This window comes from Rhinolophus ferrumequinum, chromosome 26, assembly GCF_004115265.2.
Source record: "Rhinolophus ferrumequinum isolate MPI-CBG mRhiFer1 chromosome 26, mRhiFer1_v1.p, whole genome shotgun sequence".
NCBI lineage: Eukaryota > Metazoa > Chordata > Mammalia > Chiroptera > Rhinolophidae > Rhinolophus > Rhinolophus ferrumequinum.
In genome coordinates, this window is record NC_046309.1 from 15,404,492 (window position 1) to 15,418,151 (window position 13,660).

General features: G+C 39.3%; 1 protein-coding gene across 3 annotated transcripts in view; it reads right to left on the minus strand.

The window, feature by feature from the left end:
* Positions 1-4,172: 4,172 nt before the first annotated feature.
* MKLN1 (muskelin 1) overlaps positions 4,173-13,660 on the minus strand; it is a 261,571-nt gene continuing 252,083 nt past the window's right edge. For all 3 annotated transcript variants that reach the window (XM_033099259.1, XM_033099258.1, XM_033099257.1), the window contains one exon: positions 4,173-12,595. In XM_033099259.1, the coding sequence (XP_032955150.1) occupies positions 12,474-12,595 (122 nt within the window). In that variant the 3' untranslated portion in view covers positions 4,173-12,473. The remainder of the gene's footprint in view (positions 12,596-13,660) is intronic.

Here is a 13,660-nt window from a genome sequence, read left to right on the forward strand (position 1 = left end):
GTGTGTCTTAGTGGACAGGGGTCTGAAGTACACTGGAATTTACTGAGAAACTTCTTTGTAAAGACTACACTTAATTATTGCCATTTTCTTACAAAAATATATTTTGGAAAATTGTATACTGTCAATTAAAGTGCTTTTGTGTAAGCTGGCGGTGTGCTCTGATTGGCTTCCGTTCTTCACACGTGCACATGGCTCATCACCGAGGTGTCTGAAGTCATCAGACAGACCGATGAGTGCTGAGACCTTGGCTTAGTTATGCCTGCTGAACGATGTGGGTCCAGAGAGTGAAAGCGGGAAGGTGTAAAAAAGGAAAGGAGGGATCCTGGAGGTGATGACGGTTCTCCAGATTATTTCAGGCTGTTCAAGTGAGCCTAACCGAAAGGACCTCTTTCCCTCACAACACGGATTGATCACGGTTTTACCTCTTCCTTTCCTCTATTTCTGCTTCAGATACAATTATGAGTGACTCATCACTAAGGATCCCACGGGGGCTGCTGAATCCTGGTCAGGTATGAAAACACTGGCACCGAGACAAAACAAATGAAAATACAAAAAAATCAACAAAGAGGTTCTGTACAGGCCCTGTTCCTGCCCATAAAAGGATCTGTTTACTTGTCACAAAAAGCCTCTGCCTGTCCCTTATTTAGAGACGAGTGAAGATGGGGGAGGTTCAGGAGAGGACGCAAAGATGACTTGGGATTGCCTTCACCTCCTCGGGTGGTACAATCCACCTGTATTGTTAAGTGAATCTGGTCCACATTCATAGCTGCTATACAACAATCTCTTCTACTTGCCTGGCACCTTTCAGCTTACACAACATTTTTACATCTTATTTAGGAATTAACACCCCTCTACCAATAGGGAAATGAGGTACAGAGTTTAGGATTCTCTTGGAGATCACACAGCCATTTAAATGGCAGTGCTTAGCCTTGGATCTGCATCTTTCCTCTTTCAGTCCTACATTCTTTTTTCAATACCACATTGATGCCGGAGTTCCAACAACAAAGTATACTTCTGGAATGCAACTACCATAATAATGATTTTCCTCTTAATGTGAGAGTTCTGAAAGGCAGTTAACAACCTTGAGGGTGGACCAGAATTGGGCCAGGGGTATTTTGAGGTGAACTTCAAGTGTGCCAAGGCTACAGAAAGGAGTACAGTACCAGGAACTCCACTTGGACAGGCCCTTGGGCCATGCTGGAGGCCCACTGTTCTAAGACGAGAATGACTCACAGTTTATTGCTGGTCACAAATTAGACCTAAGACTCCATTCTCTTCCTGAATAAGTCATTCACCCTCCTCCTTGCCCTGCCAACCAAGAGCCACTCTCAGTTGTCAGTTAATTTGTTATGCCTCTTTGCCTTCTCCCAAATAAATCATCAATTTCTTCTGGACCCTAAGCGGAAAAGTCAAGAATAGGACTGGCTCTTACAATTCACACTAGTGATGAATAATCAGGTAGCTAGTCTATTTCAAGGACCTTGGAATTTTACAGATTAAAAGGTCACTGGAATCCCAGCAAGCAGGATCTGCTGCCAACATTTACCTAAAAGACGAGACGGTGAGGCAGCGAAGTTGAGACTGTACCCAGGGCAACCTAGAACCCCTGGTGGATCTGGAAATGAAGCTAGGATTCCTGATTCCTGCCGCAGGCTACTCATTCCTCAGTCCCAAGTTCAGAGGGAAGCCGAACATGACATGCGATAGACATTGCTCAGTATCCTGATCTCCCCTCCTGGGGTATGCCAACCATCAACATTTACTAGCACAGCAGTGGACAGGCCACTTCTACCTATAGCTTTTCTCTTTCTTCCCAGGAAGAATGTTTCTAGGAAGGATGTAACTGATTGGCCTTGTTTTTCCTAGGTGAGAACCCAACAGGAGGAAACTTCCCTGTGAATACTGGAGAAGCTTCCGAGTAAGAAGGATAGGACAGTAGCAAGTCTCATCCTCTACTGCCCCACCTTCCTATGCCAGAAAAGGCCCAAGACATGGAAAAGGCAAAGGGAAACATGCCGTAATACGTGGTGCTGAAGGAAAGAAGAAACGTAACCAACCAGCGTTTCGGCCTATCCCAGGCCTAGCTGGCTTCAGGATAGCCATCAGTCAGTCGTTCACAGGCTCATACTTTCAAAATCTGAAGGGTTAGTGGTAAAACACATTGCCTTCGTTTATGGAAAAAGCATGTGAGGATGGGCACACATGGCCATTTCCCTATTGGATGCTGGATCACGCGTCTCCTTGGGTGACTTACTAGAAGCTCCTAAGGTGGCACTTCCAACCCCTGTAGATCTCCATGCTCACATGATGTGGGAGCAGCTGGCATCTCAACTGTGCTCAACACGAAGCCCTCTGCTCGTTGCTGTCTTCCTGCCAGAAGACAAATATATCAAGGGAGAGGAGACGGGAGACGGTATCCCACATTTCCTTTTAATTCTCTGGAGGATTACCCAAGGAAAGGCCAACTCCTTATCATGGTACATCATGTTTTCCTGTTGAAAACAAATGTTCCTTATGAGCCACGGTCAAAGCACACTCAAAAAATGAAAGCAATGCCGTAAGATGGGACTATTTGATCTGTAAATTGAGAAAACAATCATTATGAATTTATTATTATGAACAAAATCAGTTGATAGCTCACTCACTGCAAGATCACAAAGCCAAGAAAATGTAAAGCAGATCAGGGATGAGCAGGGCCGAGGAGATCTTGCTACTGAGTCTATTTGGAGACCTCACCCAGCTCTACCCCAACAATCCATTATCTTTGGTTTGCGTATTTCTGAGTTTATTTTTGTTTTTCAAGGTTCAGCCCTTAACATTCTTCCCTGGGGACCGGGATCCAGAATTCTTCCAAATGGCAACAGCTCCAGGTTCTCCTTTACTGTCGTCTACAATTAATTTTCTATTTCAGTTCAGTTTTTTCCCTCTAGTTCCTAACTGGTACCGTATGTCCCCCTTAAAGAAAACCTGGGGAACAAGTCCAAATTTACAAAACAGACAAAATAGGGCTGGTCATTAAGAGTACATAGAAAATATTTTCTGAAGTCATTTATCAGTGGTCTTTAAAAATGAAGACTTACCCCAGAAGCTTGGTGAGATCTACCAGACCTTCTTTATTTCAGCACTGTCTCAAAGGAAAACACCCCAAGGCCTTTCTACAGTGTGTATCATTTTCCATGTTTGGAAGCCTGAATAAAACACACCTTTTTGTGGAAAAAACGTAACAACTGCAAAGTACATCAACATTTTAAAAGTTCATTCCAAAAGTAGTTTTAGCAAACAAGAGAGACATCGTGTAGTGTCCGTATATAACTTTTTATTAAGAAAATGAACAAAATACATTCTTTCTCCATTATGTACATTACATACAACAATTCTACAATTGCAACTGTTCAGCAGATCACTATTTATTCACAAAGCAGGGTTGTTAACACATTCATCAAACCTGGGATCAGGAAACCACTTGTATTTAAAAAAAAAAAAAAACACCACAAAACCCTAAGATGTCCATACAGACTGAGCAAAAGTAAGCTAAACCAGAGAGGAGCATGACAGAAATGGAGGAGATTGCAGAACACACTCAACATAGCTCAACGATGACTTAGAACAAGAATGATGTGAGAAGAGACCCGATGTCCCCACAGCACTTCTGTTTAAAAGCTCCAACTATGGCTCAGCCAGCTGTTCGAGTTCCCTCATGATTTCCATTTCTGATTTAGGTACCTCAGGATGCAGCTCTAAACCCCACGTTGCCACAGAAGAGGAGGGTGAACAAAAGAGTAGAACCCTGAAAGGCTGCAGTTATCTCCTTCACACACTAAGGAGTCTCAGGAAATATAAAAGTTGTGAATCTTAGCTGGTGAGCAGAGAAACACATTTTTTGGGGAGACATTTGCTTAAGCATGATAAGGAGTCCTTGAAACAAAGAGTACCCTTACTTACATTTATGTTCGTCTGTTTTGCTTTGCTTTTTTCTGTGTTTCTTTTGGCCTTTGAAAAGCACCTCATCCTTTTTGGGTGTGGGTTTAATTAGTTATATTAAAAAATACACCTGAACAGAAAGCTCTTCATGGGTATGAATATGCTCCAAACGTCAGTAATGGTGCATAAAGGGATTAAAATGCAAATGAGATGAAATTTCCAATGACCTCAACGAGGCAGCTCCCTATTGCTTCTGGGTAATATCTTACACTCATAATTCAGGCTTAAAAGACACACATCAACAGGATTATTTCCAGACTGCCTATCTAGAAAAGGGCAATGCTTAAAGGAATGTAAGTAAGGGTAGGGACAATGCTTACACCCCGTCCTCCACACACGTGGCAAAAGACAATGAGAATGGTTTTTTTGTTTTTGTTTTTTCTGGCCTTTACCATGTTGGGTAACAGAAGTCAGGAAAAATGAGTAAGTTCTCTTCAGTTAATTACTAGTGGTTTTCCTTCTTTACTATTAGTTATTTCCTAAATTCCTACAATAAACATTTTTATAACCACACAAATCAATAAATATTATTATTTAATAGTCGCATAAAAGATATTTAACACTCTCCGACTTTCAGATGAGCTGGCTGCTGTAACGCCATGTTTCCAGTCCAGGGGATGCTATAACAAAGAGAAGGAGCTATGCACAGCGTTAGTAAGCAGCCCAGGAAGGACAATCTATTGCCTAGGCGAGGAGCTGTAACTTCCTTCTCAATCTAATTTCCAGTCCAACTTTGGTTTTGAGACTCTATCTCTACCTGAAGGGATCTCAAGTTCTGGCCATTGAGTACTTCTAATTTATACAAGAAGTAAAAGAGTTGACTTTAAAAAACATTCTAACATCTTTCCCAAGCTGCGTATATATACATATGCCATTGTGAAAGACGGAATAATGTCTGCTACCAAGACCAAGACAAGAAAACGAGGTCCTCATCTTAGCTTTCCTGTACTCTTCTTCTGAGAAAGCAGACTCAACTGTACCTAGATTCTGAAGTGGTGACAGGGAACAAAAAGATATACAGCTGACCCTGAACAACATGGGGGGTTCAGGGATCCAGACTTCCTGTGCAGTCGAAAATCTGAATGTAACTTCTGACTCCCCAAAAATATAACTACAAATAGCCTACTGTTGACTGGAAGCCTTACCGTAAGTTGATTAACACATATTTTGTATGTTATAATGTATTATACTGTCTTCTTATAATAAAGGATGCTGGAGAAAATACATTTATAGTATTTATTGAAAAAAATCCACGTATAAGTGGACCTGTGCAGTTTAAACCTGTGTTGTTCAAGGGTCAACCGTGTGTGTGTGTGTGTGTGTATGTATATATACCCACATACATATATCCGTATGTATATGTAAAAGGAATCTGCTTATAGAAAAACATCACATTATTTTGCAATTTCTAAATTGAGCTAAAGACTATAATAAAGAAAAATTAATACTATACTAATTTATTCATTTCAAAAGACATTTCACACAAGTCAAAAAAAAGCAAGCTGGCTTACAGAATAACACAATCACAGCATCTCTTGGCCAGGCTAAATGGGATGTTTAAGAAAGAAAGTCCACTTTTATTTCTCTAAATGGGTGTTTCACAATTGAGGGAGAACATAGTTTACAACTAGTCAGTCACCAAAATAATTTTTCTGGGAAAGGAGAAAAAAAAAAAATCTCAAAAAGGCGACCAAGTACATGACTTTTTAAAACATGTAAGTTCCCCACAGAAGACTACTCATATTTAAACTTTTGGACTTTGATATCCTACTATCAAATTTGGGGTCGAGGGGACAATTACTTTAGTATGTCTTAGAACTTTGTATTCAGTGTTTTTACAAGTATAGCTAGTGTGTATATGTAACATTAAGCTAAGCCTTTACAAAGATGGAAGTACCCTAGGACTTCTAAAGTGGGCAATTAAAAAAATGTAAAGCTATGCATCTCTATCCTTAGGTTCCCCTTTAATCTTAAGAAGGTAAATACAGCAACTACATTTGCAAACATCGGATAGCATAGCTCCTTTGGTGCAAAATGAATTTATAAGGCTCTGTCAACCGCAATGGAATTGGGACTTATTCTAGGTATCTTCTCTAATTTAATTAATCACTTTACAGACATGGAGGCAATCTGAAGAAGAAACCAAAATTATTAACTACTTCTAATGCCAAGCCCAGAACTCATGTATTTCTTGGCTAAAAAGTGAAAAGGATGAACAGAGACCCTTGGGATTATGCATAATTCATTTATTTTAAAACGTGGAAACTAAACTGATGTCAGTTTAATTCTGCATGGGTTATACGTTAAGCATGAAATGACAATTTTCCCCCCCTATTTTCAAGGGCTAGAAAATAGACACCAACCAAATGACATTAACTAAACTGTAACAAAGGCTTTCTTGAGATTTGTTAACAAAGGAGAGAAATAAAGCTCAACACTGGCTACTTGAACAACTCTTTAGTTAAGCACACAAGCCTGTTTAGTGTATCAACACAGTGTTTTTCCTTCCTGCCAATTAATTTGGCATTCATTAAGCACTGAATGAAACTGAAGAATGATGATCGGCTCAGGCTGGGATTTGCATGGCAGACGGTTCAGATCTCCAAACTGACTGCTAGCATCCCAGATGGTACAGAGCTGTGTTGTAGCAAGAGCTTCAACTTGGTGAAAAGCAAATCCCACGGGAGCCCCAAAACTGCATGTTAAAATGTTTTATTGCTGGTTTTCCTTCTGGATCCTTATCAAAGAACTAGCTGTATGTAAGAAACTGCTCTCACCACGTTTAAAATCTGAAGCCCGTTACACTAGGTTTTCTGTTTCAAGATCTGTAACAGCTATTTGGGAGAAGATGAGAAAAACAACTAACCAAGAAATCTGCTTCCCAAAGACCTTTCAGAGTAACTGGGCTTTGACCCCTTCTGATGGTCTTCTCCCAGCACGGCATTAATAACGTTAATTTAGGGTTGGAAATGAAGAGCTTTCTTTTTCATTTAGATTTGTGGACCTTCTGAGCCATGAGCAAAAAGCTCCCTTTTCTTTCGCTAACATACCCCCATTCTCTCTGGCTCTGTTCCTGAGGCTCAGTTATCTCCAAGTGAAAATGCCACAGACAGGCAAAAAAGGACACTGCACACAAACGTTTAATAGCTTACTGAGACTGTGTGAACAACAGATAAAAAGAAAGAGAAATTATTTCACAATTATAAGTGATATCTTACAACTGGTCTACTTCCCTACTAAACATTTCCCCCTATTTTTGTTGTTGACCCTATCGCTCTCAGATGACATCCGCGTAACATTCTGTTTTCAATCAAGCCAGCAAGTGTTTGAGAACATGATGATATCTTTGCAAACCTTATTTCCAAATAATGACTGTGATGTGGAAGATAGACTAGAATTACCCTCTAATTCTGGTGTTTTCAAGTTTTAAATTGGGATCCCTCAAGTTCAATATCTATAACTTTAGAGTTCTACCTAACAGAAAAAGACACACAGTGATATGGTTTCCCACCAGTGCACCTCTCTGCACCATTGGAACAATGTGATTTACTATAACCTCTAATAACTCCTTAGGTTAAGGGCTACAGAATCCACTGTCAGAGGATTTTATCACTGGCTATGACTGGGAGTAAGGTTTAGACATTTGGAATTTGAGTTAATTCACATTCTTGAGGGAAAGAGACATTTATAAGGCTGCATTATTTTTATTTGAGAAAAAATGAATACCAATCAATCTATAGCAATCAAAGCTCTTCGTAATATTCAATTATATCAGAAATTAAAAGTCAATTCTTAACACAAATTCCAACTTCAGCAGAAAATCAGTGCTACTCAGAGGAAGTGGGAGTAGAGAGGAAAAAGGCTAAAAGATACACACACACACACACACACACACAAAGACAACAGGCAAATGGAAATTCTTGTCATGTGCTGAATTCCATGAGCTCTGCTATGAAACTTGTACCTTATCAGTAATTTTTATGACTTTGCTTCCCAGTGCCAAGAAAAGAAGCCAACACTGGCTCCTCCAGTAAAGCTGCCAGTCATATTACTATTCCCAAAATGAAAACGGCAAGTAATTTTATAGCAATATCTGGACGTTATCAATTCTTTAATCACGTACAATTTTTAATTTCGCTATTTTGTCATAAACAAGGATAAAGGAGTATGGTGTCTCAGCATGATTTTGGCCTCTTTTCTCAAGCAGTACAACACTTGTAAGCAATGCCACAGAAAACCTAGACATCTAGAGCCTAAACAGCCAAGAACAAAGTTAGATTAGCTAAGAAAAATAATGAAAACACAATTCACGGTGTTTGGTGGGTAGGAGGAAATCCAGGTTAAAAAATTATGTATAAATAAAATCTCTTACGAAGGTATTTTTTGAGAAAAATAAAAAGAGCATTTGGTGAAGAAATCCATAAACCGCAATAAGGAGTCCGCCCCACCAAAACAATGGCAACCTCATTCGGCTGGTCTAGTTGGCTCCTTAATTATTGCAACCAACTTGGAAACTTCCACCTTTAACTAACACACCTCTAGGCTGTAAGTTTTAGGTAGCACAAGACATTTCAGCATTCATACAAATCACAGGGAGATACAGGCCACAGTTAAAAAAATCACAAAAGAATAATGTAACTTGACTAATAAGGAACACGAACATCTTTGAGTGGAAGGGCCCAAAGATCCAATCTGCAAGTACTGTCATATGCAGCCCTTCCATGATATTCCTCCAGAACTATAAACCTTTTCTGACGAGGCCTGTACATCCCAGGTCAAGGACTATTTTAAGAATTTAAATCTGAGTGAAAATTCAGGCCACTATTTCTGCCAAAGGAAGACACTGCAGATGAACACGGATTTTTAAGAAAAGAAGGGTTCAGAAGGGCATACGTTTTCGTACAGCCAGAAGAGTGTGTTTTACAGTACACATGGTAATGCTCCCTCTGCGCCCCCCGCACACCCCAGATCACTTCCAACCGTAATTCTTAACTGCTTTGCAACATTCAATCAGCTAAAGAGTTAACACAACATTCACGCAGTAAAGAATCAAATGACCCACAATTTACCCCATGAATTTCACATGATGTTAGAATAATTGCAGGGTAATTTCTTCATGTAATTACCACAAAACAACGTAATTCAGGGAATAAAATCAGGAACATACTCCTTTTCAAGTGTTTCTGCATCCATTAGGCATCATTCTCAATCTCTTACTAAACGATTAAGCGCCTCAAACTAGTTTTTGTTTGTAGGTTAGATTTTAAAACTCCGTTTTATGTCATGAAACTGTTAATGTATCTCTAAATAGCATTTTCAAGGCAGCTGTTAAGAGATCCACTGGAAGGATACGCTGGCAACTATTTATATTCAATATGCTCATTTCACCCAAGAATGCAGTTATTACAACCTTAAATCACTGAGCTCTAAACCCAACAGGCCTTTACACGATAAACCCATGAATTAAGTTTCTAACGTTCTCTATCAGTTTTTACTTATTAGACATGGATAGGTCAACTTTAGTATAAATGAAAACCATATTTAAAAGGATGATCCTGCTAAAACTTAATACTGTCAGCTTTTAGCACAGAGTTGGGCGCCCACATCTGAATGCCTTTGCTTGAGTGAGAGAGTGATGTATTTGAATTAATGAAGTTGGCCACATGAGGTCTCTGCAATCCACAAAATTTAAATGTACTTTAGAAGTGTCTTGCAAATCAGGTCATTTCTCATGAAATCGAAGCACTGAAAATAATGTTAGAGATACAGTTTTCTTCTTGTTTAAATAAACGACTTCAAGTTTATTATTCTGGAATAATATATTCCACGGGGAAAAAAGAGAAATGAGGATGAAGCTGAAGCTAGGAGTAATGAAACTGAGCACAATGCACCCCCTAACTCATCGGCCAGGTGTTTCAATCTGAGACTCACTAAACAAGAATGAAAGATTTTTTATGTAGTAAAACATAGCTACTTGGCTATCTAAACAATGAGTCTAAATACCTTATTAGACTATTTAAATTATAATACACTGCTGGAATTCTTGAATATACATGTAGCTCCTCATTAAATATAAACAAGTTTCAAATCAGGGATGTGAAATATGAGCGATGTGTCAATCTTGGGCATGGACGTAATGAAGCCCTACGTTCTCCTACAATCATTACCAGCCGTGCCACCCCTCCCCATTCCAAGCCCCGCGGTACAAATTCTGATTTACCTCGTCAACAATCTCCTCAATACAGTCTATTCCACTTAAGCAACACCAAATGGTTAGCTATGATTCAACCTCATTTAAACATGTTAGTGAAAAAAAATTTCAGAAAAGGGGAAAAGTTCCACGTAAATAAAGCAAGGAAAGATAAAATTAAAACAAGCGTATGTTAAAAAACAACAACAACAAAAACCCAACTAGTACAGAATCAGGGAAAAACAAGAACTGAAAAATCACTGAGGTCAGGAACTCAGCTTCTTCCAAATATGGAGTCTAAGTGAAGTAAAAAAAATGACAAAACACTATAAAAATAAATGGTGGAGGGCAGCAGAATTTCATTTGGTTAATGTGTTTAAAGTGCCAGAATTCACAGTAAGCAAAATTAGAGGTTTTAAATTTAGAAACTCTTATCAAGTTCAAGTTCTTCCCTATACCAACTCTGATTTGTACCTATTCTCACAAAACGAGACCAATAGTCTACCATATTAATGATATTAATATTTTATGTTCTTGATTATTTCTCAGGGGAATCATTTTATGAAACTGAACAAGTATGTAAGTACATTCTATTTGCTCACCTATAAAATCAATTGGTTAATTCTGTAGCCACACAATTTGGTACTTACTAAATTATATACTATATCTTTCATAAGGTAAGATACAGATATAATTGTTTAATAAATCAGTACTGATTGCTTTGGGATGCTTGGAAAGCTAAGGAGCCCAAGATTCAAGCCTAGAACTAGGAAAAATATATTTCTGTCCTTCCCCTAAAGAAGTGAAACCAGGCAGTACAGAGTACAGAGGGACCTCGGCGTCACGCCTACACGTGAGACCTTTTGAAAGTGCAAGTTGCTTCCTCCTTTCTTTGGTGAGACCTAACGTGCTATTCAATTCCACACAGTCATTCACTTTGAAGAGCCACTGGGCGGATGGCCACTCATTGTACTCCATCTGCTTTAGACCTGGTGGGGATCAGCGGCACACAGCACACTTTCTGAACAAAAGTAAGCTCTGGTCAGGTGTCGTTTCCTACACTGCATTCCTCAGCACCTCATGGAATGATCTGTATCTCCACTCCCCACAACAAAGTGGAAAAGCCCACCTGCCTCTTTTTCAGTTTAATGAAAGAAATATTTGCACCGTCATTTTTTCCCTCCATTTAAAAAAACTTGGTCTTGTGTGCTAATGAAATGCCTGTCAGTTGTATTCCATTGGACAACTATACACCATTATTCTTTAAAATATCAGGCTGCAGAGAGCCAACGTGTACGGAAATAAACAAAAGCATAACTCTGGAAATCCACCCCCCAGATGAGAATGCCACAAATGGACAGCACAAGGGGCCCTGCTTCTGCACAGCTCTACCAGAGGAAGAAGTCATTTTCTCCCCAAATCGCTACAAAAATACCAATGAACAGATTAATCACTATTAGAATCCTCATACTGGTCATTTTTTAGTATATGTGCCACCGAAGCGAGCACTGGTCATTTTTTTTATAACAGCTCTTAAAGGTTCTGAACTATACTCTCCTCAGTTTAAGGTTTCTGTGACTCAAAGCTATTATTATCTCCACTATAAAACATCTCATTATATAAATACTATATACCAATCTCAGATAAGTGCCTGGACCGATCTCGGTTTCATTTTTATGACAAGAAGCACAAATTTGAGCCCTCTGTTCCTCCTATTGCTTTATGTAATAAAAGACTCCAATCAACATAGACACATCTATCACTGTAACGTACATCAGTTGCCCTACAGAACTACATGCTGTTAAGAATGGAGTAAAGAGGTAAACACATGACACCACTTACAAGCAGTTGCGTGATGCGCGGTAAAGTGAAACAGGGAGGAGAAAGAAGAAAGGCCAAACAACCCAACAACAAAATCCCAATTCCGGTAGCACTGAGTCTGTTAATAGTGCTCACTTGCCCTAATTTTATAAAAATGAAATAAAAATCAGAAAATGGTAAACTACCTGATTATTTTTTATACTCATTAATTCTTCAAAGTAAGAAAAAATATATATATATATTTAAATGGAAAGTATACCAGTTTCACTTTATTATTAGCCTAATTGAGGAATGGGATGAGGAGCACGGGGCTGAGGTCAGGTATGAAGGGCGAGGGTTAGAACGCGCGACAGTCAAGATCCCTCCCCAATTCTGGTGCAGTCCTCTTCAGTCGCTGCAGCCTAACCGGCGCTCACCGGCGCTGACGTCCAGAACACTGACAGCGGACTCCGTCCTCCGTTTCTGTCCAGTGACTCCTCAGTTACAGTGTGATGAGGTCTACCAGGTTACCTTTCGGAGGAGTCATGCTGTCAGGAAAGAAATTTACTAAGGTGTCAAAGAGCTGAGTTCTTTGAGCATAGGTGTGATCCACATCCGAAAAGCCTGGTGAAGGAGAGATACAAAGAAACTCATCCAATGGGTATTAAACTCAACATGTAACACAAATGCCAGTTGAGAAAGGCAGCCATGTATAATGGAAAAAAACAAAACCAGATCGGGCTTTTCAACCAGATTGACATGGGTTCCACTGCCTGGCAGTGCTGTGACCTTGGGTAAGCTAATCAGCTTTCTGTAACTGTTTCCTCTGCTGTCAATTTGTGATGATAATCCTGTTTACTTCACAAGGTTATTGTGCAGATTAAATGCACTGATGTGAAAAGAACCTCGCCAAATGCCTGGCACTTGAGTAACTAATATTGATTTCTCTTTTCCTTACAAGCAATTTTCTCTTCTCCTCCACTGAGGATATTCCTCTCCTTTTCTGACTTTTTAATGCTTCTGACCCACATTTCTTTTTGTAATAAAAATATAATAAAATCAAAATGAAAGGGGTCTTCAGAAAGTGGTCTAAATTTATTAAGGCCCTGAGAGCTGGAAGTGGTCTCAGAGAACTGAGTGGAAACATAGATGGTTAAGGGAAAGAAATACATATACAATATGTGGAATGGTACCTGGCAAATAGTAACTACCATACATTTATGGTTCTATGTACCAGGCTCTAAGGCTAGGCACACATATCAAAAACAGAGCAATAAACTACTTTATCCAGATGAATATTAGTAAGTGGATGACAATCTTAAAAGGTGGGGAACATTGAATTATAGGATTTTTTCTCCCTTTAACGTCTAAGAGACATTTCAAGTTCACTCCAAGCGAAGGAATATTCAGGGACAGGCCTCTTTCCTTCAGTCAGCTGGTGTATTCTCCCATGTGCTTCAAATTCTTGTGCACATATGAAGTATGGCAATGATAAACAAAGCAGTTTCGATTTTCCCCATTCCCCAAATGGCTGAGACTGAGAGTGCTACTCAGTGCCATCAGAAACAGAAATAGGGCCAGAAAGAGTTATGTATGCCATGATACTCAGTGAAGACTATTTCCAACTGGACTGATTTTCATTTAATGAGAATGCCGTTTTAGGTGCAATCTGTTTTTTAACCTTGTAAA